At 40.3% G+C, this 22,635-nt stretch overlaps 2 protein-coding genes across 7 annotated transcripts in view; one reads left to right on the top strand and one right to left on the bottom strand.

The window, feature by feature from the left end:
* The first annotated feature begins 14,788 nt into the window (after nt 1-14,788).
* Nucleotides 14,789-16,069, top strand: GPR151 (G protein-coupled receptor 151). Its single transcript, XM_049868731.1, has one exon. The coding sequence runs from the start codon at nt 14,789-14,791 to the stop codon at nt 16,067-16,069; it is 1,281 nt and encodes a 426-aa protein (XP_049724688.1).
* Nucleotides 16,070-19,043: 2,974 nt separating this feature from the next.
* Nucleotides 19,044-22,635, bottom strand: part of TCERG1 (transcription elongation regulator 1) — a 65,115-nt gene continuing 61,523 nt past the window's right edge. For 3 of the 6 annotated variants that reach the window (XM_049873993.1, XM_049873990.1, XM_049873994.1), the window contains 2 exons: nt 21,260-21,360; nt 19,044-20,117 (listed from right to left, as the gene is read on the bottom strand). In XM_049873993.1, coding sequence (XP_049729950.1) covers nt 19,916-20,117; nt 21,260-21,360 — 303 coding nt within the window. In that variant the 3' untranslated portion in view covers nt 19,044-19,915. Of the gene's footprint in view, nt 20,118-20,388; nt 20,483-21,259; nt 21,361-22,635 lie in introns of all 6 variants that reach the window. The other 3 variants (XM_049873992.1, XM_049873991.1, XR_007516134.1) reach the window with 2 other exon arrangements.

Here is a 22,635-nt window from a genome sequence, read left to right as displayed (position 1 = left end):
AAAACACAGGTAAACATCTTTATGGTATTCTCTGCAATGATATCCCTCATTCCCTCCAATGATATCCTTCTTCTGAATCTGGCTTGACTTTTTGGCAGTTCCCTGTTGACGTACTAGGATGGCTATAATAAACAGGATAGGTAATAACGAGTGGCTTTTAGGAGAAAGAGAAACACCACCAAGGAAGGGAGCTAGAACCAGGTTTCATTCTACAACATAAGTTACAGGTATGAAATGACACCAAGGCACATTCAGCCAACACCCTCCCCTTTTATGGCCACATAGGGTGATTAGGAACTTCATAATGCTAACCCTAAAACATTGGACCTTCAACTAATTGAAGAAAGACAACTAAGAAAAGTGAACTAAAATATTCCGAAGAGATTTTTTTACATCAAGAGAAGAAACAAACATGCTTTTCCGAAGATTATCCACATTACCCTCTCTTTATATTCTAATTAAATTAGGTTTTTGCTATAATCCTGCTATAAACAGTTGAAGAACAAAATACAAAATTTTAAAAAACAAGGTTGAAAGCCAAATGTTTTCACTGAATAGTTCTTGGACGTTGGTTCCATTACTATCCTTGGTCTGTTTATTCCAAGCAAGGAAGGGTGGGGGCTTAATGGAAGGCCTGACCTGGGGCTGCTTTTTAACGGAAGTTTACAGTGGAACGTAAAAGGAGCCCATTCAAAATTCTACGTGTATATAATTTATTTGTAAATATGCAGAAAGATATCTGGAAGGGTATTCAGCAAACTATTAACTAATTAAATTGTTTTAAAATTCTTTTTATAGGTAGCAGGGCTGTTGTTGAGAGGAGACCCCAGTGAGGAGAAGCCTGGGTTCAAGTCAATATCAGAGGTGAAATAACCACTTCACATTACGAACACAATGTCCTATTATACACATAACTACCACTCACCAATGGCTGATTGCATAGCTCCCTTTGATAACTCATTACCTAGTATTACAGTTATTGGAAAGAAAGTCTATTTTGGAGATAGGTTAATGCTTTGGAGCTCAAGTGCCAAAGTCAGGCCACTAACCTGGCTTCAAATTCCAGGCCTATCACTAGCCATGTGACCTTGAATCGGTTACATCATTGACTTCTTTTCATCTGTAAAACAGACACAATAAAAATGCCCACAACTTAAGGTTTGTGTGAAAGATGAATTTAAGGTACCTGACACTTAGTAAGCACTCCATAAATGTGGCCCTAGGATAATTACTATTTGAACAATAATAATTTTAAGAGACTGCTGAAGACCTGACTGCTGCTTATACAACCATAGATGCTGTTTTATTAATCACTTTGTTCAAGATTGGATGGAAAGAAGCTTGAATAGATGATGTGAAGAAATCAAGGAGTCCTTGTGCCCACATAACACATAACACAAGAAATGCAAAAGGCTGTAGCAAAACTTAAAGCCAATCCAGTGATCCCCAGTAACACTGGCGTTTACAGGCAAGGATGGCTCTTTCTAAAAAGTGGTTGCTCAGTCTGATTCTGGGTAAAGAATATACCCAAGTGTTACGGATTGAATTGTGTCTCCAAAAAAATGTGTGTCAACTTGACTAGGCTGTGATTCCCAGTATTGTGTGATTATCCTCCATTTTGTGATTCAGTGTAATTTTCCTATGTGTTGTAAATCCTACCTCTATGATGTAGGATTAGAGGCAGTTATGTTAATGAAGCAGGACACAATCTAAATGATTAGGCTGTATTTTGAGTCAATCTCTTCTGAGATATATAGGAGAGAAGTGAGCAGAGAGGAAAAGGACCTCCTACCACCAAGAAAGAAGAGCCTGGAGCAGAGCACCTCCTTTGGACTTGGGATCCCTATGCTGAGAAACTCCTAGACCGAGGAGAAGACTGATAACAAGAACCTTCCCCCAGAGTTGACAGAGAGGGAAAGCCTTCCCCTGGAGTTGCCTCCCTGAATTTGGACTTCTAGCCTACTAGTGTGTGAGAGAACAAATTTCTCTTTGTGAAGCCATTCACTTGTGATATTTCTGTTATAGCAGCACTAGTTTACTAAGACACCAAGGTTGACTGGAATGGCTTGGCTTAGATCAGTGACATGACATCCTAAATGACACCTCTTCCTCCCTAGCCTACACCTTGCCCCCTACACACTTAAAAGAGAACACTTAGCCATTTTAAAGATATAAATACATCTTGATGACACAGAAAATTACTCGTGAGAATAAAAAGCAAATTTATAGTGGCATCTAGTAGGATTATTTCAAAATTATACATATATATAAAACATATTTGAAAATATGTATATGAAGATACCTGGGAGATATCACATCTCACGTTTCCCATGCAGCCTTCACTGACAAACCCAGAAATTCCCCTGCCTCTGAGCTCCTAAATCCATCTCTAGATTCTTTCAATGTTTTGTACACCCTAGAATTTCAGGGAGGTACCTTAAGGACCACAACAGTAAGTAAAGCGGACCTCAGAGAACAGGACTGCTTCTACTGCAATTCTTGCTTTAAACCCTATTTTAAAAAAAAACACTACACCACCAGGGTTTCCTTAAACAGTATAGATCCCTTTTTACCTGTTGCAGATATTGAGCTTTCGAAAATGAAAAGTTTTCCACAAAGTAAGAGTGAACAACATTATATGACTCATAATATCCACTTGGCATTTTCCTTACAATGTCTTCAATGGTACCCTCCCCCCGCAAAAAAAACATTGCCATCCAGTCCATTTCAACTCATAGCAACCCCATAGGACACAGCAGAACTGCCCCATAGGGTTTCTAAGGAGTTCCTGGTGGATTTGAACTGCCGATGGTTAGCAGCCATAGCTCTTAACCACTATGCCACCGGGGTTTCCTTTGATGGTATAGGGTCATGCATAATTACAGATAACCTTTTCACCAAAGCAATCCTGTCTCCCCAAACAGAGTAGCTTCAAAGACTTGACTGATTCATAGCCCACTTCCTTGATCTTCCCACAATTTCTAGAGTGGCTTCATAGATTTCCTTGAATGATTGAAGGGTTCTTCAACTTACTTGGTCAACTATCTTTCGGAGAGATTGCCAGACTTTAACTAAGACTCAATGGTGTACCAAATTCCCATTGGATCCTCACATGACACTTGGAATCCTGTTTTTAGTACTACCCTATTTTTTCACAAATAGTACACCCACGTAAATCATGCATACACGTATAACCCGAGGAAATGATGAAATCGTGTAAAAATATTCTGGCATAACCGCACCCATGTATATACTGCGCATGACTCATGACATTTCCAGAAGTGAATTTTGGGCTCATTCACCCTTATTCAATAGCTTGAAAATGTTTCTTTTTATCATATTTAAGTCATGGATCGAGTTTGGTAGTACTCCCAGTAACTGTTCAATAAACAATTGAAACTCTACATTTTTTCCTTTTAAGTTTGTAATTATACCCTCATCGTTTTTGAGTCATAACTTGGAACTTTGAACCTACTGAAGCCTGTCCATAAATTACACCATCAATTGGAAGCATAAACGAAGAGAAGCCTGCAATGCCACTGATGGCAAGGGGTAGCTATCAACAGGAATCTCGATTCAGTCTGCATTGACGTAATTTTCACAGTCCTCTGACCCGGGCTTTTAATTGGAGGAGTAAACAAAGCAAAACTGATACTCGATTGCTCTTGGCTCAACAATTGGATGCAAAAACCTTATCAGATCATAAGCGAAACCGTTAAGCTCTGTTAGGTTGCTTGCTTCACAGTCTAATTATGTCCTATTAGCGCCAATGTCTTTGATCAATGATCATAAGTCGCCTTAGTGATATGCTTGCAACCATATAAAAAGACCCTTGCTTCTTGTACACTTCACATTTGAATTTGCGATCTCTTTACTAGAACCAGCCAGTTATCAATTCTATTGTGCACATTTTTTTCAGTTTATAAATCTAAATCTCATAACACCTTAGGATCATGGCAGGAATTAAATACAAGTCCCACACCGCCAACTTCAAACTGAAAGCTGTTGCAAGGGCAGGAGAAACAAGCAACAGAGCGGTAGCAAGAGAGTTCGAGACTGGAGAATAGTCCATTCGCTGATGGAGAAAGGAGAAAAAGGAGCCGGAGAAAATGAATTCCGGACAACACGCACATTACGGCCCAAAGCAAAACAGCGTGAGTTGGAGAACGAACGGCTTGAAAGAGTGGGCTTTCTCGAAGAGAAAAAAACCAAACTCTTTCTACTGTCGCAATTCAGATCAAAGTGAAGCTTTTGGCAAACGAAAAAGGAAATCTCAGATTTCAAGATGAGTTTCAACTAAACCTCTAAATTTATGAAAAGGAATGACCTTTCTGTGAGAATGACAATCACTGATGATGATAATGAATGAATAAACTAAAACGGCCTATTTTAAGATGAAAACAATTTCTTCTGGTGACTTTTATTTGCTAATTTCAAAGACTGATTATCAAAAGTTATGTTTCAGTTTAAGATTTATGAAAGCAATAAAATATAGCCAACATCTTTTTCTTGTAGTTTTAGGCCTATGATCATTTCTAACTAATTTCTAGCTCTACCTACATTCATACTCTTTGGTTTCAACATGGCATCCCATTCCCATCATAAGCCCATTCAGTTCACCATTGGTTGCACTTGATTTAGGAAAATACCTACCTTAAATGAAGTTTTCATGAGATCAGTTTTATCCCAGTAACATTAAATCCATTGGACAGAAAAAAAATTTGAAGTCAGCAACATGTAAAAAAATATTGGTATGGGGCGCTTATGAAAACAACGTGTTGGGGGTTGCATGGTTTGCAAAAAAACATGCGTTATCTGCGTAAAAATACAGTATCTCCCACAACAAAGACATTTTTTTCAGAATTTTCAAAAACTTCCAACAACCATTCTTCAAACAACATTTGATACTAATTAATTGTTTCATTCTGTTGTACACAGGGTTGCTATGAGTTGGAACTGACTGGATGGCACCTAAAAACAATAGTTGCCAAATACTGTACTATGCTCAGAAGTAAAGGACTTCAGTTTCTTCATTTAATAAATAGGAGTAACAGGACTCCTTAGTATCGTCATGAGAATAAAATGAGACCATACATATAAAACTTCTAGCAAAGTGCTTCTCAAATAGTAAAGTCTCAACAAACCTAAACTATAGCAATATTATTTGTAAAGGTTCCAAGGACTCCTATTTAACTTTGTTTAGTTCAGCATTTCCTAAACTTACTACCACCAAACTTATTTACCATATGTACAGACAGGACAAAGCTTCCCCATCCCCAAGATACATGTTGTAATCCCTGGAACTTCACATGGCAAAAAAGAATGTTGTAGCTGTGATTAAGGATTTTGAGATGAGATCATCCTGGGTTATCTGGGTGGGTCCAATGCAATCACATGGGTCCTATAAGGAGGACACAGAAGGGTTAGAGTCAGAGATAGGATGATGGAAGCAGAGGTCACAGAGACAGAGATTTGAAGATGCTACCTGCTGATTGGTCTCTAGAAGCTGGAAAAGGCAAGGAAACAGATTCTCCTCTAGAGCCTCTGGAAGGTACACAGCCTGTGGACACATTGATTTTAAGACTCTGACCTCCAGTACAATGATAAATTTGTATTGTTTTAAGACACTAAGTTAGTGGTAATTTACTTCCACAGCAATAGGAAAATAAGACAGAATGTTTGCAAATGGCCCATTGGGGGACTGCCCTGGTGGAAAGGTCTGGAACAGAAATAGAGTATCTGGGGTCTATCTCAGCTCAGCAACTAACCAGCTTTGAAACTACTAGCAAGTCACAAGCTCGGGGAGGTGGGGGTCTCAGCTTCTTCTATAAAATGTTCATATTACTACCTCTATCTAACTTATAATATTTTTATGAAGGTAACAGTAACAGAGATACCTCATGAGAATAACTTCAAATTTGCATGATACTTCAATTACTCAATCACAGCTACAGATCAAAAGGACAAAATAATGCAGGAAAAAAAAACTCTTTGCCATCGAATGGGTTCCAACTCATATTGACTCTGTAGGACAGTGTAGAACTGCCCCCATTGGATCTCCAAGGAGCAGCTCTGGTGGATTCGAACTGCCAGCCTTTTGGTTAGCAGCCAAGCTCTTAACCACTACACAACCTGGTCTCCAAAAATGCAAAAAGCAGAAAATTTTACAAGAGAAATTTTAGAGTAATTTCCTGTACTTTCAATGCTTTATAAAACAAGCATGTAACAAGGGGGCGGGGAACATGTTTGTTTTTAATGCCCTCAGCAGAAAGCTGGTTGATAAACATTTTGTACCCTGGTTGAAACATTTGAAATCAGGTTCTAGTCTCCTTCCCCTACCCTCAAAACATTTTGAAAACCCTGGTGACGTAGTGGTTAAGTGCTATGGCTGCTAACCAAGGGGTCGGCAGTTCAAATCCACCAGGTGCTCCTTAGAAACTCTATGGGGCAGTTCTACTGTGTTCTATAGGGTTGCTATGAGTCGGAATTGACTTGAGGCCAATGGGTGGGTGGTGACGGTGGGTCAAAACATTTTTTCTTTCAAGAATTTGGAGTAAGATATTTTCTTACGGGAATGTTAAAAACAAACAAAAAACAAACCTTCCCCCCCTCCCTGAGGTAAATAAACATGAAAGACAAAGCCTATAGGCCACAAGAGCTACCTTTCCCATTTTAAAAAGGAATGGACTTGTGGAAGGCCGTGTGCCTCCCTTTCGTAGCATGACACCAAGAAATCAAGCTAGCACTGGCTCTCGGTACACATCTTCTCCTTGTTCATCCAGTCCTGGGATGTTGGAGACCTGTGTGAAGATGCCCTGCCACCTACTGAGTTTGGTAGGCATGGAAATAGCTCTCTTTAATCAGTGCTAAGGAGAACACCACAGCTACACCGGCCACTCAAGATGGGTAAGAATGTGAAAAGAACCCCTTATACAAAGCAGTAATGGCAACTGGAGCCTTGTTTTTGTTTTTGTCTTTTTTTTAACAACTAGGTTTTCTGCTAAATAATGGATGGAGCAAGTCACTCAGGAAGGACCCACAGCAAAAGATACTCCACCAAAACAAGATACCTATGCCAAATCAAACCCGTTGCCATGGAGTCGATTCCAACTCATAGTGAGCCTACACATCAGAGTAGAATGGCCCCATAGGGTTTCATCTTTCTCCTGCGGGGTGGCTGCTGAGCTCAAACCACCGACCTTTCAGTTAGCAGCTGAGCACTTAACCACTGCACCATCAGGAATCCTGCCAAGAGAGCTATAGCCAGGGTTCATTATGTTCAAAGCATAATTTTAATCATTCTGTGCCCATGTGGATATTTGAGTGCTTTATTTGTTGAAAAGGTTTTATTCTCCTAGGGCAATGTGCCCCCACAAAATAGTGATCCCTATCTTCCCTGGCGACGCAGTGGTTAAGCGTTTGGCTGCTAACCAAAAGGTTGGCAGTTCGAAACCACCAGCTGCTCCTTGCAAACCCTATGGGGCAGTTCTACTCTGTCCTATAGGGTTGCTATGAATCAGAACCAACTGGACCACAACAGAGAGAAAGATCTTCCTTTTAGATGCCTGGATGGTGCAAGTGGTTTGTGATTGGCTGCCAGCCTAAAGGTTCGCAGTTTGAACCCACCCAGCGCTCCATGGAAAAAAGGCCTGGTGATCTGCAGCCATAAAAATTACAGCCAAGAAAACCCTATGGAGCAGCTCTACTCTGTAACACACAGGGTTGCTCTGAGTTGGGGGCCGATTTAGCCTCAGTAACAATAATGCATTGTGGTGAAATCAAGACTCAAGACAGTTCTTTCTAGGGCACTTGCATTACATTCTAATAAAAAAGCATAGATACAATGACAATTTACATTATAGCAATGAGAAAAGCAAACCCTTGCAAAGAAAAAAAGGAAGTAAAAGAAAATACATCAAAATATTAACCACGGTTGTGTTTGGTTAGAATTATGAGTAACTTTTTTCAAAAAAAGAAAGTTGAAAGTTCTACATAAGCTGGCAGTCAGCCACCTCCTTATGTTCTTATCATTCCTTTGCTTTTGAAAAAGCCCTCACATCTATGCCAAGATTTTATCCGCCACAAAGTCAAAACAGGCAGTTACTAACAAAGGCTAAATCAAAGGCAGGACAGTGCAAGACAGTGTGGAAAACAGAATCAACCTGGCAGCCAAAATTGCTAGACTTCATCCACCAAAAAACCAAGTAACCAAAGACAAGACATTTACACTTTCTGAGCATCTGTTTCCACATCTGGAAAATAAGGTTTTGACTGAGACAACCCCAGAGCCCCCTCCCAGATCTGACACTCATTTTCAGGGACAAGAGCTTAGAGTCCCTGACTCCTAGTACCTGGCTCTAACAGACCCAGTCCTGTGGCTTAAAATATACAGGGTGGCCAGCAAGTCTGGAAGCATTAGCAAATACATAATAAATGGCTTGTTGATATTACATAAGATGACAAAATAATAATCTTTGTTTCAAACTTTATAACTACTTTGTAACTCACAGCACCATCAGTCTTCTACCATCTTCCCTAACGGTGAGATGCAGTAGCTACATGACTATCACAGCAGAGTACTACAAACTGGGTGGCTGAAGACAATGGAAATTCACAGTTCCAGAGGCTAGAAGTTCAAAATCAAGGTGTGAGCAGAGCCATCGTCTCTCTGAAGACTCTAAGGGAAGATCCTCCTTTGCCTCTTCCTAGCTTCTGGTGGTCCTGGGAATCCTTGCCATTTCTTGATTTGTAGATGCATCACTCCAGCCTCTGACACCACCTTCAGGTGGCTGTTTCCCTCTGTGTCTCTCTCTGTGTTTCCTTCCTCTTTTATAAGGACACCAGTCATACTGGATTAGGACCCACTCTACTCATGTTAATTTAATTTATAACATCTTCAAAGCTCAAAAGCTCACAAGTGGCCATCCAAGGCACAACAATTGGTGTGTATTTGCCTGGAAAAATAGAGGAAGAAGGAGAGTCAGGGACAGGAGGAGAATATGGAATGTGTGGCTAATTGTATCCGTGAACAATTGCCTCCTTTGCCATGAGACCAGAAGAACTGAATGGTGCCTGGTTACCACTACGGAACACTTTGATCAAAGATTCCACAGAAGAATTCTGATCAAAATGGGTCCAATGCAGAGCAGAATTTTAAATTCTCATGGGCTCCAGACATCCCGGAGCCATGAAGGTTAGATGAACCCCTGAAATTATTGCCCTAAAATAATCCCTAAACTTTATACTAAAAATATCTCCTGAAGCCATCTTAAAACCAAACAATAGTTTAGCTTAACTACTAGCAAAAATGTCTGCCTTGAGCATCGTGCTCTTTTAAGAACTATCTATATGATATCAAAGTGACAACAGCAATTTGGAAGATTAGATAGGAACTTTCCAGGGCAGTGAATTTATACTAATGGAGCAACTCAGAAAAGGAGGATGAGAATGGTTACACAACGTGAAGTAATCAATATCAATTGTACATGTAGACACTGTTGAATTGGTGTATGTTTTGTTATGTATATTCTCAACAATGGCAACAAAATAAAAATTTTTTTTTAATTAAAAAAAAAAAAAAGATTATAGCCAAGAAAATCCTATGGAGCACAGCTCTACTTTGGAAAAAAAAAAAAAAAAAAGAACCACTGATAAAGACCGTCTTGGTCATCTAGTGCTGCTATAACAGAAGTCTTGGTCATCTAGTGCTGCTATAACAGAAGTACCACAAGTGGACGGCTTTAACAAAGAGAAATTTATTTTCTCACAGTCTGGTAGGCTAGAAGTCCATATTCAGGCGTCAGGTCCAGGGGAAGCCTTTCTCTCTCTGTCAGCTCTGGAGGAAGGTCCTCCTGGACTAGAGCTTCTCTGCTCAGGAACCCTGAGTCCAAAGGTCATGTTCTGCTCCTTGTGCTTCTTTCTTGGTGGTGTGAAGTCTCCAGTCTCTGCTTGGTTCCCTTTCCTTTGATCTCTTGTAAGACAAAAGGTGGTGCAGGCCATACTCCAGGGAAACTCCCTTTACACTGAATCAGGGATGTGACCTTAGTAAGGGTGTTACAATCCCACCCTAATCCTCTTTAACATAAAATTATAATTACAAAATGGAGGGCAATCACACAATACTGGGAATCATGGCCTAACAAAGTTGACACATATTTTGGGGGGACGCAATTCAATCTGTGGCGTAGACCATGCTCCCTCAAATAAGTAACAAAGGAGGAAGCTGAGGAAAAGAAGAGGAGAAAGGGGCCTGGTAAGCAACAACATGTAACAACGTGGATAGGGCACATAACTCCTGGGATACCACAATGACAGTGGCCGTGAAAAAGATTTAAAAAATTTTAAAAGACCCTATTTCCAAGCAAAACCACATTCACGCATACCAGAGGTTAGGACTTCAACATATTTGGGGGTGGGGGAGCGGGGAGGTACACAATTCAACCCATGATCATAAGCAATAGCAAAGAATGGGGACCTTTCTTGATGAGCAGACCCAATCAAACACTTACTTCAGAGATGGATTATCTGTCAGCTTGCACCTGCAGCCCAGAACAGCACTCCAGCACCAGACACTAAGTAATGGGACACAGTACCCAGTAAGGGCCACAACAAAAGGTCCTCCACAAAACCCAGAGGGCTCTAGTACAAAAAGGAGCCCAACCAAGGGACTGGCCGAAGGAAGCCACAGTGAAGCAAGGCAGTCAGCAAAGAAAGAAACACTAGCCATACATGAAGGCCTTTCTATTAATACTGCAGGGTGAGAGAGAAGGGGAGAGCAAAGAAAACTGCAAAACTGAGGTCTAACCTGTGCTGTGCCCGCGCAGAGAGGAGCTGAGCTTGCCACAACAAACTCGCCCACCTGCTAACGAGCTGCAGCTGGTCAGTGAAGCCCAGCCTGGTCCACTCTGTTCCACCTGGAGCTTAACCTGGAATTAACCTCTCAGAGACCTGGAGTAAACCAGGCTAATGTCTCCGATAAGAAGCAGCTCTTTTGTGGTGTGTTTAACAGGGACACTGTTATGGATTGAATGTTGTTGTTTTTGGGTGCAGTTCAGTCATTTCCAACTCATAGCAACCCAATATAACAGTAGAACTACCCCATAGGGTTTCCTAGGCTGTAATACTTACAGAAGCCAGTCGCAGGGTCTTTTCTTCTGCAGAGCTGCTGAGGTGTTCGAACCGCTGACCTTTCGGTTAGCAGCCAAACATTTAACCATTGCGCCACTAGGGCTCCTTATGGGTTGAATAGTGCCCCCCCCCCCAGCAAAATAAATATGACCCTGTTTTGAAATAGGTGTTTTCTTTCATTATGTTAATGAGATCATACCAGGGTAGGATGGATCCTAAGCCTTCTGAGTGGTGTCTTATAAAAAGAGTAGAACAGACACAAAGACACACACATACCTGGGGAGATGCTAGGTGAAGACAGACACAGATGAATCTAGAAGCCCAAGAACACCAAGGGTTGATGATGGCTACTAGAAGATGACAGAGACAAAGAAGGACCTTCCCCAAGTCACACCCTGAATTCGCACTTCTGGCCTCTTGAGCTCTGAGACAATTGATTCCTGTCCTTTAAAGCCACCCATTTGTGATGTGTTTTATTATGGCAGCACTAGGAAACTAAGGTACTAAAGACACAGCAATGATGAGCTCCAAAAAGGCTGTTGCAGACTCAACAGCAAAAAATAAATTCGTTTAAAAAAAAGTCTTTTGCAGAGATGAGGGGTCTCAGTTTAGGAAGGTCAGGAAGCCTTTGCCTGACCTTTCCCTGCACCCAACTACTGATCTGGGTCAAGTGAGCTTCCAGGCACCCATGACAGTCATCCTCTTGTAACCCTGTCATTGAAATTTCTTGCTTGTTTGTTCATCTCTTCCACAAGGCTGTATCCTCAAGCAAAGAGACCCTTGTACCTGTGTCTAGCACAGTGTTTGGCACAGGAACTGCCTCAGCATATATTCACTGAGAGAATGGTACAAGAGCTGTCCGCCTCTGCCTGTGTGCTCCTCAGCAACGATTGGCTTTTATCCACCTTTATACTCCCAGGACCAAAGGACTCAATAAATGTTTACTGAACTGAACTATGCCAATTTCCCTATCTCATTGCTTAAAGAATAGTACTCCACATCTGCATGGGTTCTTGTTCCTTTAGTGGGACAGAATAGCACATGGCTTATGAACACCAGGGCTGGAACCCCAAATATGGAGTCAGATGCACAGGGGGTTCCTATCCGAACTTTGTCGTCTACCAGCCGTGTGAGCTTGGGCAAGTTATTTTATCCCACTATGCCTCCATTTCATCATCTGTAAAAAACAAAAAAAAATGGAGAGTAATAGGATCCCAAAGGGGAGAGTAGTAGGACCCCACAGCCCTGGTGGCACAGTGGGTAAGAACTCAGCCGCTAATTAAAAAAAAAGGTCAGCAGTTTAAATCCACCAGCTGCTCCTTGGAACCCTATGGGGCAGTTCTACTCTGTCCTATAGGGTCACTATGAGTTTACAGTCGACTCGAAAATGGGTTTGGTGGGATTTTTGTTTGTTTGTTTAATAGGATCCTTTTTTTTTTCTTCAGAGGTTGTTCTGAGGATTCAGTGTTGGTTTTCTGGTCCTGAACTAATCTGTTCCACAGACATCAGGTAGAACTCTCTTGTCATCTATGATTTGCAAAACATCCATTTGCTCTAAGTGGCACTCAAGATGTTTCTCTGCACCCTTTCCTCCCCTCCCCCCACTTTCTTCCTTAGAAGATGGTGTAGGTCTCTTCACCCCTCTCTCAAAGTGGTGCTGTTTAGTTTGAAGGATATTTCATTGCCTACACTAATTGGAAGACACTGTGCATTATTAAAAGGAGCCCTGGTGTCGAAGTGGTTAAATGCTTGGCTGATAATCGAAAGGTTGATGGTTTGAACCCACTAGCCACTCTGTGGGAAAAACATGTGGTGATCTGCTTCTGTAGAGATTTACAGCCTTGGAAACTCTATTGGGCAGTTGTCCTTAGTCCTATAGGGCCGCCATGAGTTGGAATTGACTTGATGGCAACGGGTTTACGTTTTGTTTTGCTGGCGCATCACTGGGACACTTATAGTTAGGGGTGTAGCCTTTCTAGTCACATGGCATTGCCCCTGATTTTGTTTCATAGGTACAGCTACTTCCCAACAAGAAAGGGAAGGAAAGGAAAAGGAAAAAAGAAAAAATGACATCACCGACAGCTTTACCGATAACTATATCGGCCAGTATTTTTTTATTGAGTTCTGGGACTTTGAGGAATTTTTTAAAGTTTTAAAATTTTCAGAGAAAAATTGGTGAAAGTGGAATTCGTACCAGAATCCAGATGCCTGACTCCACCGTATCACACTAAGCCTTTCTAGCTCATCCACACTCAGAGGAGGACATGTCTTCATTTTAACCCACAACCCTTTCCCTGAACAATTCTAGCTCCTCTGATTTTCAGAGTGCCCACATGGAAACCCTGGTGGCGTAGTGGTTAAGTGCTATAGCTGCTAATCAAAGGGTGGGCAGTTTGAATCTGCACAGGCAGTCTTTGGAAACTCTATGGGGCAGTTCTATTCTGTCCTTTGGGGTTGCTATGAGTCGGAATTGACTTGATAGCAGTGGGTTTGGTTTTTTGCCACTGCCCCACTATAAAACTTCAAGACTGATCCTAGAGTCATTTTATCCTAGATTTTTTTTCTTTTCCCAACTTTAAAATGTCATTTTTCTTTAAAATCTCTTCAATGTTTTCCACATAGAAATTGATTTTTCTTTGATTTCTCGTCATAGTAAATCTTTTAGGAATTATTCTCCCTGAAAAGAAGCTTAATTCATCATTTGGTTGCCTTCATCACAGTCACATGTTGAAAAGTCTTATTAGTATGTAGGCCTGTTCTAATTCAGAGCTCGAAAATCACCTCTAAAAAGCTCACAATAGTCACCTATAATTAGATTTTTTTTTCTACGAAGACTTCTTTCCAGCTCTCTTTTTCATTATTCAGTAGTGTTTGGTCTCAGCCAGCTGTTGATGGGGCAGGGTGGTGGTAAGGGTTGGGTACAAGAAGAGAGCTCGTCTCTGCAGAGGGGGAAAAAAACAGCATTGATTTAAATGTTTCTCAAAATGTAGTCTCCCTAACATCCAGCATCAACATCCCCTGGGGACTTGTTAGAAATGCAAATTTTCGGGCCCCATCCCACAAGTACTGGATCAAGCTATTCAGGTATTCTGATACATGTTCAAGTTTAAAGAACTTGGTGGCTCAGATGTAGTGTTTCCTGGAGTATGGACCCCAGTCAGGACTCTAGAAACAAGTGATTGAAAGTAATTCCATTTACTGGCTCTAGTGCCCTCCAAGAGTATATCCCACCTACATGTATATTTTCCTTATTTATCATTTATGGGTATACTGAATCCACCAGGCACTCCTTGGAAACTCTATGGGTGCAGTTCTACTCTGTCCTATAGGTTCACTATGAGTCGGAATCAACTGGATGGCACTGGGGTTTATTTGTGTTACTCCACAGGGCTGACAATTTGCTATTAGACTTGCTAATGAGCGGCAACCATGGGCTCCTGCTGTCATTCAGTGCAGTCACAGTGCACTCTCGCCTGTAGCAGAGAGCTTAGCATTCAACCTTCTTCCACATGCTGCTCTCAGGAACTAAGGGGAGGGTCCAGTGGCGTCATTTGACACTGACTGACGACAATACTTATTTCCTATGTAAAAGAGCTAAGGCAGGAAGACAAGCCTCAATAAGAAGCTAACTGTTATTAAGAGAAACTGGATGGAAAAGGTGATGTTGGCAGCTCACTTTGCAGACTTGAACTTCAGCACCATGAATGTGTCCTTTGCTCACCTCCACTTTGCAGGAGGCTACCTGCCCTCTGACTCCAAGGACTGGAGGACCATAATCCCGGCTCTCTTGGTAGCTGTCTGCGTGGTGGGCTTTGTGGGGAACCTGTGTGTAATTGGCATCCTCCTTCACAGTGCTTGGAAAGGAAGATCATCTACGATCCACTCTCTGATTCTGAATCTGAGCCTGGCTGATGTCTCTCTGCTGCTGTTTTCTGCACCTGTCCGAGCTATAGCATACTCCAAAGGCGTTTGGGATCTGGGCTGGTTTGTCTGCAAGTCCTCTGACTGGTTCATCCACACATGCATGGCAGCCAAGAGCCTGACAATCATCGCAGTGGCCAAAGTATGCTTCATGTATGCAAGTGACCCAGCCAAGCAAGTAAATATCCACAACTGCACCATCTGGACTGCACTGGTAGCCATCTGGGCTGTGGCTAGCCTGTTACCCCTGCCCGTATGGTTTTTTAGCACCACCAAGCATCACGCAGGCGTAGACATGTGCATCATGGACGTACCAGCTGTGGCCAAAGAGTTCATGTCTATGTTTGGTAAGCTCTACCCTCTCCTGGTATTTTGCCTTCCGTTACTCTTTGCCAGCTTTTATTTCTGGAGGTCTTACGGCCAATGTCAGAAACGAGGAACTGAAACTCAAATTCTTAGAAATCAGATCCGCTCAAAGCAACTCACAGTGATGTTGCTGAGCATTACCATCACCTCTGCTATCCTATGGCTCCCTGAATGGATAGCTTGGCTGTGGGTATGGCATCTGAAGGCTGGAGGTCCAACCCCACCACAAGGGTTCATAGCACTGTCTCAAGTTCTAATGTTTTCCATCTCTTCGGCAAATCCCCTCATTTTTCTAGTGATGTCAGAGGAGTTTAAGGCAGGCTTGAAAGGCTTATGGAAATGGATGATAACCAAAAAACCTCCAACCGCCTCAGAGTCTCAGGAAACACCAGCTGGTAACTCAGAGGTCCTTCCTGACAATGTTCCATCTCTGGAGACCCCAAGCTCCACACCAGGGAAAGAGAAACCTGGCTCTCCCTCCTCTGGCAACGAGAAAACTGAGAAAGCAGAGATTCCCATTCTCCCAGATGTAGAGCAGTTTTGGCATGAGAGGGACACAGTCCCTTCTGCACAAGACAATGATCCTATCCCTTGGGAACATGAAGATCAAGAGACAGGGCATTGTGATCAGATTGTTTCAATGCAAAAGAAATAGTGATTATTATCTTTACTTGTACTGCTGCTTATTAATATTGCTGAAATTATCATATAAATGACAAAATTGTTAGAAACTACAAAAATGCTTCACATTCTGCATTTTCAATATGTGTAATTTGGTAAGTAGAACACTCTGTTAGGAATAATAACTGTTTTAGAATTATAATCTGGCTTTCCAAAGAATTCATTTTAAGCACTCTATGTGTGAAACTACTTGTCATAGATGATTGGAGAGCCCACTATTTGTCACTTGTTCACAATGGCTATTTTATGGGGCTCCCTTAGGATCAGCCCTGTACTGGCTGGCGTGAATTTATCAACCAACATATTTTACTGGGGGCTGAACCCCTTTTCCATCAATTTCTTCCTGAGCTGACTAGCCCTACCTTCACCTAATTTTATTTTACATAACCAAAGCCCAAAACCTTCCACTTGAGATTTTCCAACACACTGATGAATAAATTTTAATGTTATCTTCACTTGCTTAGTGTTAATTTACTTAATAAAAATTCACATAAGATTTTTTATAACAGAAAGGCTGCAGAAATTGAAATTCTGGGTTAATTTCAAACCATAGCTATTTTTGGTTAAGTTAAATAAATTCAAACTCTTCTTTATGCTAAAGCCTGCTTTACTGATCTTTTTAAAGCCACCTCAATGAGTCTCCAGTTTGAGGATTTTCTGACTTTCTAAATTCTGATACAGAGAAAGAACTTTAAAACCCCTCTTTCTTCCCCAATAGCCTATTCTTCCAAAATGCAGTACACCATTCTTACTTTCCTACAAGCTGAAATCTGTTCTTCCCAGTTATCCCCTTTCTCTCAATATTCTAAGTTATGGTTAATGATAGAGGTTTTACTGACTGAAAGAAACCCTCAAATAGAAAAGTGGGGATGGAGATCTTTCTTGTTAGATGGTATTACACTTACCCTGAACACTGAACCTGAACTCTGCTCAGATTTTAGAATAATTCAGGCCAAGTTATAAAAAGGATCATGATTAATAAGAGAAAAAAAATAAGATTAATATGGAAAAGAGGAAATTCAAATGGCTGTAAGAAATAATTTGGCTAAAAAGAATAGAAAATAAAAAGTGCAAAGGCAATGCAGAAAGCAAACCAATAAAATAAAATTCTGTGTTCCCATACAGTAAAATTTGTGTAACACCCAATGATCATTTTCAAGCAAGGTAAAGCATACCCAGTAAAACAATGATAATACATTTCTTCCCCTACTAAAAAAGGTAGTAACGATATCTATCCATAATCTCTGATTACTGTATAATGGACCTCTCGGGTATTTTCACTGAGAAGTTCCCTCGGAAGAAAATGCCTTTAGGGCAAGCATTGGAGAGTCTGAAATCTAAAGAACATGCTGTGGAAAGTCGTTTTAATGTTCAGTCTGTGAGCTTTTTTGGTTTACATAGTTTGCTTGTCTAACACAGAAAGTAGGACTTTTCTTTTAACTTGGTTCATTGCAAATTCTGAGGCTCACGAGATGAAATGAAGTACAATTTAACCCAAGTAACCAAAGTATTGTTTTCTGATGAGATACTTATGCATGGGGGTTACCTTTAAAGTTGTCTGTGATGAACTATTTGATTATAAAGATTGTTATGTTCACTATATATACTAAATGTAGAATGTACCCTGCCAGTGGTTAACACTAACTTGTAAACAAATAAGAACGCTTATGTGTTACTTCAGATGTTTTTGGAAGCTTAACACTGTCTTTGTCTTGAGTTATCATCATCTGGCACAATGGGGAGGTCTGGCCACTGGCCCAGGTCTCAGTGCAAGCTGAACCACGTATTCTCTAAGACTTGGGTAGTGAGCACCCCCGATCAAGCTGCCGACACGGGAATGCAGTGTAACTGCATTAACGCGTTCATTACGAACCTGATATACAAAGTCCTGACTTGATCCCTTAGAAAAACCTGCAGAGAAAAGTAGATTCATACCGCGTGTGAATAATCAAATCCAAATACTCTAAGAAAAAAGTAGGAAATTAAAATAGTTATCACTAAAGCCATTTTCTTCTCACTTCTCTACCATTTGAGACAGTACTGGCAAACAATATTATGTGAACCCAGGGTAACAAGATAGGCATTCTAGAAACTGCACCTCTGTAGGACAGTCGTATGTCCGTAATAGCTGTATCCTTTTCAGCAAACACTTCATTTCACTCTTAATACAATTTAAAAATCACTCAATGAATTTGTAAAAATGAACTCTGAAAAAAGAAAAAAAAAAACCATAGCCATATCACCTGTTAATTAGCAATTTTACAGGTTAAGAACTTAAGTCTAATAATCAACTCCAGGTCTCTACATAGCGTTCCTGTAGTTTCTATAGCACTTGCTACATCATCACTCAGTAATACAGATGTGAACGTGAGCGTGCCTCTGTGTGTAAAACAAACACAGATTTGTTCATTATTCCCTCTTTCTAAAAGCTTTGTTGCAATCATAGTTATGTGTGACATAAAAGGGAAAATAAATTATCCTATTAACATACATATTTTCTTAAACATTTTATTTATGTGGCACTCTAAAAGCAGGTATCTATGAAGGGATGAAATAGAAGTATCTTTTTTAACTGGGGAGGTAAGGTTGGAAGAACAACTCCAAAGGTAAGTTTCGCGGTGTGATGTGTATGGCACATGGAAAGGATGCAAAAAGGCACAAACCATCACTATTAATATAAACCACAAAAACAAGAAAACAAAAAAATCAGCATCTTCTTGCTATGAAGCAATAATATATTGCTAAGAGACTGAACACCAAATGGTTCTTTACAAATTCCTTCCCTTTTACAGTGCAAATAATTTATTATTATAGTCAAGTCTTTAAAAACTGTGCAAATATTCAAGACTTAAAGTTACCTTCCTTCGTGCAAAATGCATTTGCTACTTCTTTTAGGAATAGTTTTAAAATATTTTTATAAATTATTTAACAATAATCATATACAATCCACATATATAAAAAGAGTTGGTTTATTGTAGTTCAAATACATAAACTGAACATTCAAACATCTTAAACTTTAGGAACAAAAGTTTAACATTCAAACAGGAATATAGTAGTTTACAGGGAACACCCAGAAAGGTAATTTATTGTCTAATTCAGAATATTGATAAAGATCACTTAATGGTGAATAAAATGTGTTTAACCAGCAATCCTATTCTGGCCAACCTGTTAGTTAATGACTATGGTTCAATGCCTGAGAAGAAATTACTAAATAAGATCTTCTCTTAGGCTAAACAAGAAGATTTGGCCTGTAATTTAGAGGGAGTAATCAAAGCACATAAGTAAACAAACAAAATTCAACTGTTCTTTAGAGACAAAGGTAAAAGTATGTTCATTATAATCATCTTAGGCTCTGGAAGATAAGAATTCAATTTTCAGTGTCTTCCCTTTTACCCGCTTTAAAAAACAAAAAAGGAGGGGAAAAAAAACTCAGCTAAGGTTTTCTTGGAGTCTGTGGTATTTGTATCTTTCAAGTTCAAACCACAAATGCCTTTACATCTTGCATGTATTAACACTGCTAGAAGGAACGTCACCAAGTCACTGACTTCCACACCTCATAAAAGGATGATTTTTAGCTTCAAGAGTTTAGATTTACTAGAGACAGCCTATATTTGAGTATGTATGTCAGTCATGCCACACAAAGAAAAGCATAAATATTTCCAAAGTGTTCTCTGTTCAGACACTGTTCACAAATGCTTCTCCTTCTGTTCGTCAGATGGTTTTGCAACAGGTTGACTAATGTACATATACGTAAAAATCTGAAATTGGCTCATGCAAGCGTTTTGAATTAACAGATACCCCTGTGGAAGAGTATTCAGAATTATTTTGTTGATCGTCTTGTGGGCTCTGAGGCTGTGGGGGGTGGGGGCGGACCCCGGCGATCCAGGTCATCAACATATGCCACAATCAGTTTACGTCTCTCCTCTGGCACACAGTCCAGCACTAAATACCGTTTGTCGTTCTGCAAAATTTTTTCTACATCTTTCAGGTGCTGATCAGATTCTTGGATTAGCTTTTTAGATCTGAAATAAGAGAAAGAAGAACAAGAATTACTGACTGCTGTTCACAGGTCTTGCAGAAATGAGCTGGAAATGTCCATCTAGCTCCTAATTGTGTTTCCATTTTTTTTTTTTTAAAGAAAAATTTCACTGCAGTGGTCACCTTTGTCAGTCGCCTCAGCAAAGACTCCAAGGAGTGAAAGGGCCTCAGAAGCTGAATTACCCTCCCACCCCTACTGGTGGTCCCTCCAGATCAGGGCTGAGGGTGGGTGGGTAAATCTTGCCCGTGCTGTACCTGTTCTGTGGATGAACAGAGGACTTCAGTCTGCAGGGCTGCCAATCCCAGCATCTTTCACAAGCTTTCACTTTCACATCTTTCACTAAATTAACTATAAAAATGTAGAAAGAAGTCTTACTTCACAACTAATTGAAAAGCCCAAGCTGATGCAAAACATTAAGGATCCTGTCCAAAAAATCCAAATGACAAAATACCTAAAAACCACACCCTCAGCACTATCTATCCTCCCATGCACATACGCTTTAGTAAAATGTTCCAAATTCTTCTTTTAAAGGAAGAAAAGCAGTAGCCTGAAACCAAACTGGCCCCTGCATACTGACTGGTGAGCGACGGGAAACTGTTTTCCTGATGATAAATTGTTGGGGGTCAAAAACTACTGGGTATGCTACAGAGAAATCTTAAGACTCATTTTATAATTAAAATTTTTTCAAGTACCCAGCACACTGATTTCCTCTGAGAAAAATGTTTTTGCTGAGCTTAAACAGATTATTTCAAGCTTTAAAATGGTTCAGCCACACTGAATACCCATCAAAGGAGGCAAAGGTAATTGACAGTGAAAAATTTTAAAAAGTCTCTTCATGAAATATAATTCTTAAACAGTTGAGGGTACTCCTAAAAAAGCAGTGAAGTAAAAATAAAGGTATGTTTAAAAAACTGGATGCGTGGGTAACACAAAATGAGAATTGACATCTGGGCCCTTTCTTTTAAAAAAAAAAAAAAAAGGTAGATATGGGGTGTACTTGGCTTCTTCTTATGCCTAAAAATTAATAATGTCAACATGTGTGTGAATGCAAAGTAGGCTTTGGCCATTAGAATAAGGACTAGTAAAGACAATGACTGCCATTATGAAACATTTCATTGCACACACCTGTATGTTATAAATTTGGTCTCTTTCAAAAGCGTCCTGAAGTCAGCTTTGGCGGTGATGTATTTGTCTCTGATGTATTCTTCAAACTCCCTTTGTTTTTTCTGCAAAAAGACAGTAAGATTAGGGGAAAAATCTACCAATTCCAAAATTAACATCAATTACCTACTAAACTGTCAGTTTATAAGTCATATCATAAAAAATTCAAAAGAAAACGCTGCAACGCACATCTTTAAGGCAAAAAGAAAGCAATGAGGAACTACACAACGTACTGCATTACTGTGTGCCGTCAAGCTGATCCCGACTCATAGTGACTCTACAGGACAGAGCAGAACTGCCCCATAGGGTTTCCAAGGCTATAATCTTTATGGAAGCAGATTGCCACATCTTTCTCCCACAGAGCGGCTGACAGTTTTGAACTGCCAGTATTTTGGTTAGCAGTCAAGCCCTTAACCACTGTACTACCAGGGCTCCATATAATGTATTACTAGTGGCTAAAACTTGAGGGCTTGCTTCCTATATGCTACACTGAGCTGAGTGTCTTCTGAGGGTCATCTCCTTTAATCTTCATAACAACCTCAAGGGGTAGACACTCTTAAAAATAAGAAAAGTAAGGGTTAAGTGTTCAATTCCTTAAGACACTGTTGTTGTTAGGTGCCACAGAGCCAATATTCGACTCATAGCAACCCCATGTGACAGAGTAGAACTGCCCCACAGGGTTTTCTAGGCTGTAATCTTTTTGAAAGCAGATGACCAAGTCTTTCTCCCGGGGAGATGCTGGATGGGTTCAAACCACCAACTTTTTGGTTAGCAGCCAAGCGCTTAACTGTTGCAGCACTAGGGCTCCTTACAAAGACATTTATGTAGGGTTTTTCTTTTTTTTTAAAGTATAGATACACCAACTATAACACTCAAAACTTAAGTTATACGGAACATTTAGCTTTCTAGTAAAGGAATGGTACTGAGAGCTATGAACTAACTAGGCTAAAACAGGTATTACTGGCAACAGTCAGAAAAGTCAGAAGCTGAGACCTGAGTGGGTTTCAGCTCTCAAGCTACCATTCTTTCCCAGTCATGCATCTTTCAGGGCCCATATGTCTAAAACCTAACTTACTAGGGTAGGAGGGAGAGAAATATTAGATCTAAAGGTTTTTGGACTCCAAACCTAAAGATATTAACCAGGAAAAAAGAATAATGGGACAGGAGAACAAATAAAAGGCCAATGGATGGAAAGGAATGTAGTAAACAACACTTTCCTTGACATCATTCACTACTTCAGACTTTGGGTGAGTCTGTTTCCAATGCCACAATCTCTGGGACATGTAACAACTAGTATCTTATGGTGTTCTGCTAGCGTGGTTTTAGAGTTAGACCCTCTG

Source organism: Elephas maximus, chromosome 2 (genome assembly GCF_024166365.1).
Source record: "Elephas maximus indicus isolate mEleMax1 chromosome 2, mEleMax1 primary haplotype, whole genome shotgun sequence".
NCBI classification, from domain to species: Eukaryota; Metazoa; Chordata; class Mammalia; order Proboscidea; family Elephantidae; genus Elephas; species Elephas maximus.
Note: the sequence above shows the minus strand (reverse complement) of the source record. Positions and strands in the feature narration are given on the sequence as shown.